The sequence below is a fragment of the Castanea sativa genome, chromosome 2 (genome assembly GCF_040712315.1).
Source record: "Castanea sativa cultivar Marrone di Chiusa Pesio chromosome 2, ASM4071231v1".
In the NCBI taxonomy this organism is placed as follows: Eukaryota; Viridiplantae; Streptophyta; class Magnoliopsida; order Fagales; family Fagaceae; genus Castanea; species Castanea sativa.
Window position 1 is genome coordinate 31,111,023 of NC_134014.1, and position 2,174 is coordinate 31,113,196.

At 35.6% G+C, this 2,174-nt stretch overlaps 1 protein-coding gene across 1 annotated transcript; it reads left to right on the top strand.

Moving 5' to 3' along the window:
* LOC142625206 (uncharacterized) lies at window positions 1-875 on the top strand. The gene is made up of 2 exons (XM_075798899.1): window positions 1-312; window positions 414-875. Exons 1-2 carry the CDS (start codon window positions 1-3, stop codon window positions 873-875), a joined length of 774 nt encoding a protein of 257 aa, XP_075655014.1.
* Window positions 876-2,174: the final 1,299 nt, after the last annotated feature.

Below are 2,174 nucleotides of genomic sequence, written 5' to 3' on the forward strand. Positions count from 1 at the left end.
ATGGACCTATTGAAGTATCTCTTTGAGAAGCTTGCTTTGAGTGGAAGATTGTCAAGATGGTTGATCTTGTTGGTGGAATTTGATTTGAAGTATGTGGCTAGAAAAATTATCAAAGGGAGCGTCATGTCAGATTTTTGTACCAAGAATCCTATAAAGGGGGAAGATTGTAAAGAAAACTTTCCAAATGAGGACATTTTTGATGTTGAGTTAGGGAATGGGATAGGAATACTCTTGATCACTCTTGAGGGATTTCACATACCTTTGACAATCAAGTTGAACTTTAAAGCAACAAATAACATGACTGAATATGTTGTATTGCCGGAATGGAAGCTCTTTGAGCATTGAGGGTAAAAAAGGCCGAAGTCTTTAGAGATTCAACTTTGGTAATAGCCTAAGCACAAAAGTTGTGGAAGGTGAAGGAAAAACACTTGAAGCCTTATCAACAATACTTGGAGGACTTGACCAAGACCTTTGACAAGATTGAGTATGCAATCATCCCTAGAGCTCAAAATCAATTTATGGATGCCTTAGCTGGCTTAGCTACCTTAGCCTTCTTGGTTGAAATACCTGAGGGAGTGTGGACACAACCCTTAGAGATCGAACAAAGTTATGAGGAAGTGCACAAAGGGAAGACCAAAGCTTTGGTAATGACCATAGAGGAAAAGGAAGTTCCATGGTACTATGACATCATGAGGTTCTTGGAATTAGGGGCATATGTAGATGGTGCTGATAAGAGAGAACATCGTTCTATTAGGATGATGGCAACACAATACATCCTATGTGGGGAACAACTCTATAGAAGGTCCTACAATGGTATACACCTTCATTGCTTAAAGAAGAAAGAAGCCGAGATGGTAATGGAAGAAATTCATTAAGGGATTTATGGCCCTCATATGAATGGAAGAATGTTAGCCAAGAAAATCCTAAGGATAGGGTATTATCGGAATATGATGGAGACTGATTGCGTGGATTATGTGAAAAGTTGCCATGATTGTTAGACACACACCAACTTGGATTATGTTCCACCTAGTGAGTTGTATAGCATACAAAACATACGTAGCGGAAAATTAACGGATCTACTTCATTCGCTATTTATAATATGCACTATCTAAGTTTCAGAATTTAAGAACAAGAGAGCGTACCTTGAAGCAGTGAATTTCAAAACAAAGGTTAGAAGCACCTGGGAACACTTTTAATCTTCACTCCAATTCCACTAATGCCCAAGAAGTGTGGTCTCTCAATCAGTTATATGAGTTTATTCAAGAGAGAATTAGAGAGTGTCTAACACTCACATACACACCATTTCAGAATGATGTCTCACTCTATAAAATTATGTATGTTTCTCTCCTTATAACTAATTATCTAATTGGACTAGCCTTTAAGGCCTTTCCAATTGGGCTTTAGTATATGGCTTGGGGTGAGACCAAAAGGGACCAAAAGGGACCAATAAGACACTAGCTCCAATAGGCCTTGGGCTTTTCTGTTAACTCTTGACAAGTCCAAAGTTACCATTAATTATATTTAATACCACTATATAAATATAATTGCATTCTAGGCCTTATTAATAAATTATATCTCAAGACTTTATTGTACATGCAATCCCTTCATAAAATATTCATAGTAACATAAAGTCATAAATGTAAACTACCACTTTATAAATTACTACATCTTGATCCTTGAGCACCCGGTTTAATCCTTCAAGTTATTCATCATATATTTATGAAATCCAATTTCATAAACATATACCCTAGTAACTATTTACTAAAGTAGTTAGGCGTAACATTCTGAATAACAAACCCATTAAACTTATCTCAAGGGAATATTTTGTATATCCGTTAAGAGATTATAAATTCCATTTTGAGAATATATGCTCCATTAACACTAAATGTGGTTGCCTAACATACTGAAGTTTTGATCGTAACTTTCGATCTCACTCCTGATATATCAAAGCAACTTACACGTCATGATCAGGTCCATTGTTCTCTCAGGATTAAGAGTTCATGCAAATATAAGTCGTGAGTTTATTATTCATTTGATAGTCGTTAGGAGAATAATAAATCTCACAGTAGTCCAGTTCAATATGTTTTAACTCTTAAAACATATCAACATACCAACTAGAAATCTCCATTTCCATGATCAAGACAAATCATCTTATTAGTTGATATGTTATAGTC

What these genes read in the sequence shown, in the direction of transcription:
- LOC142625206 (XM_075798899.1), top strand. Translation starts at nt 1, where the DNA reads ATGGACCTATTGAAGTATCTCTTTGAGAAGCTTGCTTTGAGTGGAAGA. An exon ending in ATAACATGACTGAATATGTT is followed by an intron (nt 313 to 413) that starts GTATTGCCGGAA and finishes AAGTTGTGGAAG; the next exon opens with GTGAAGGAAAAACACTTGAA.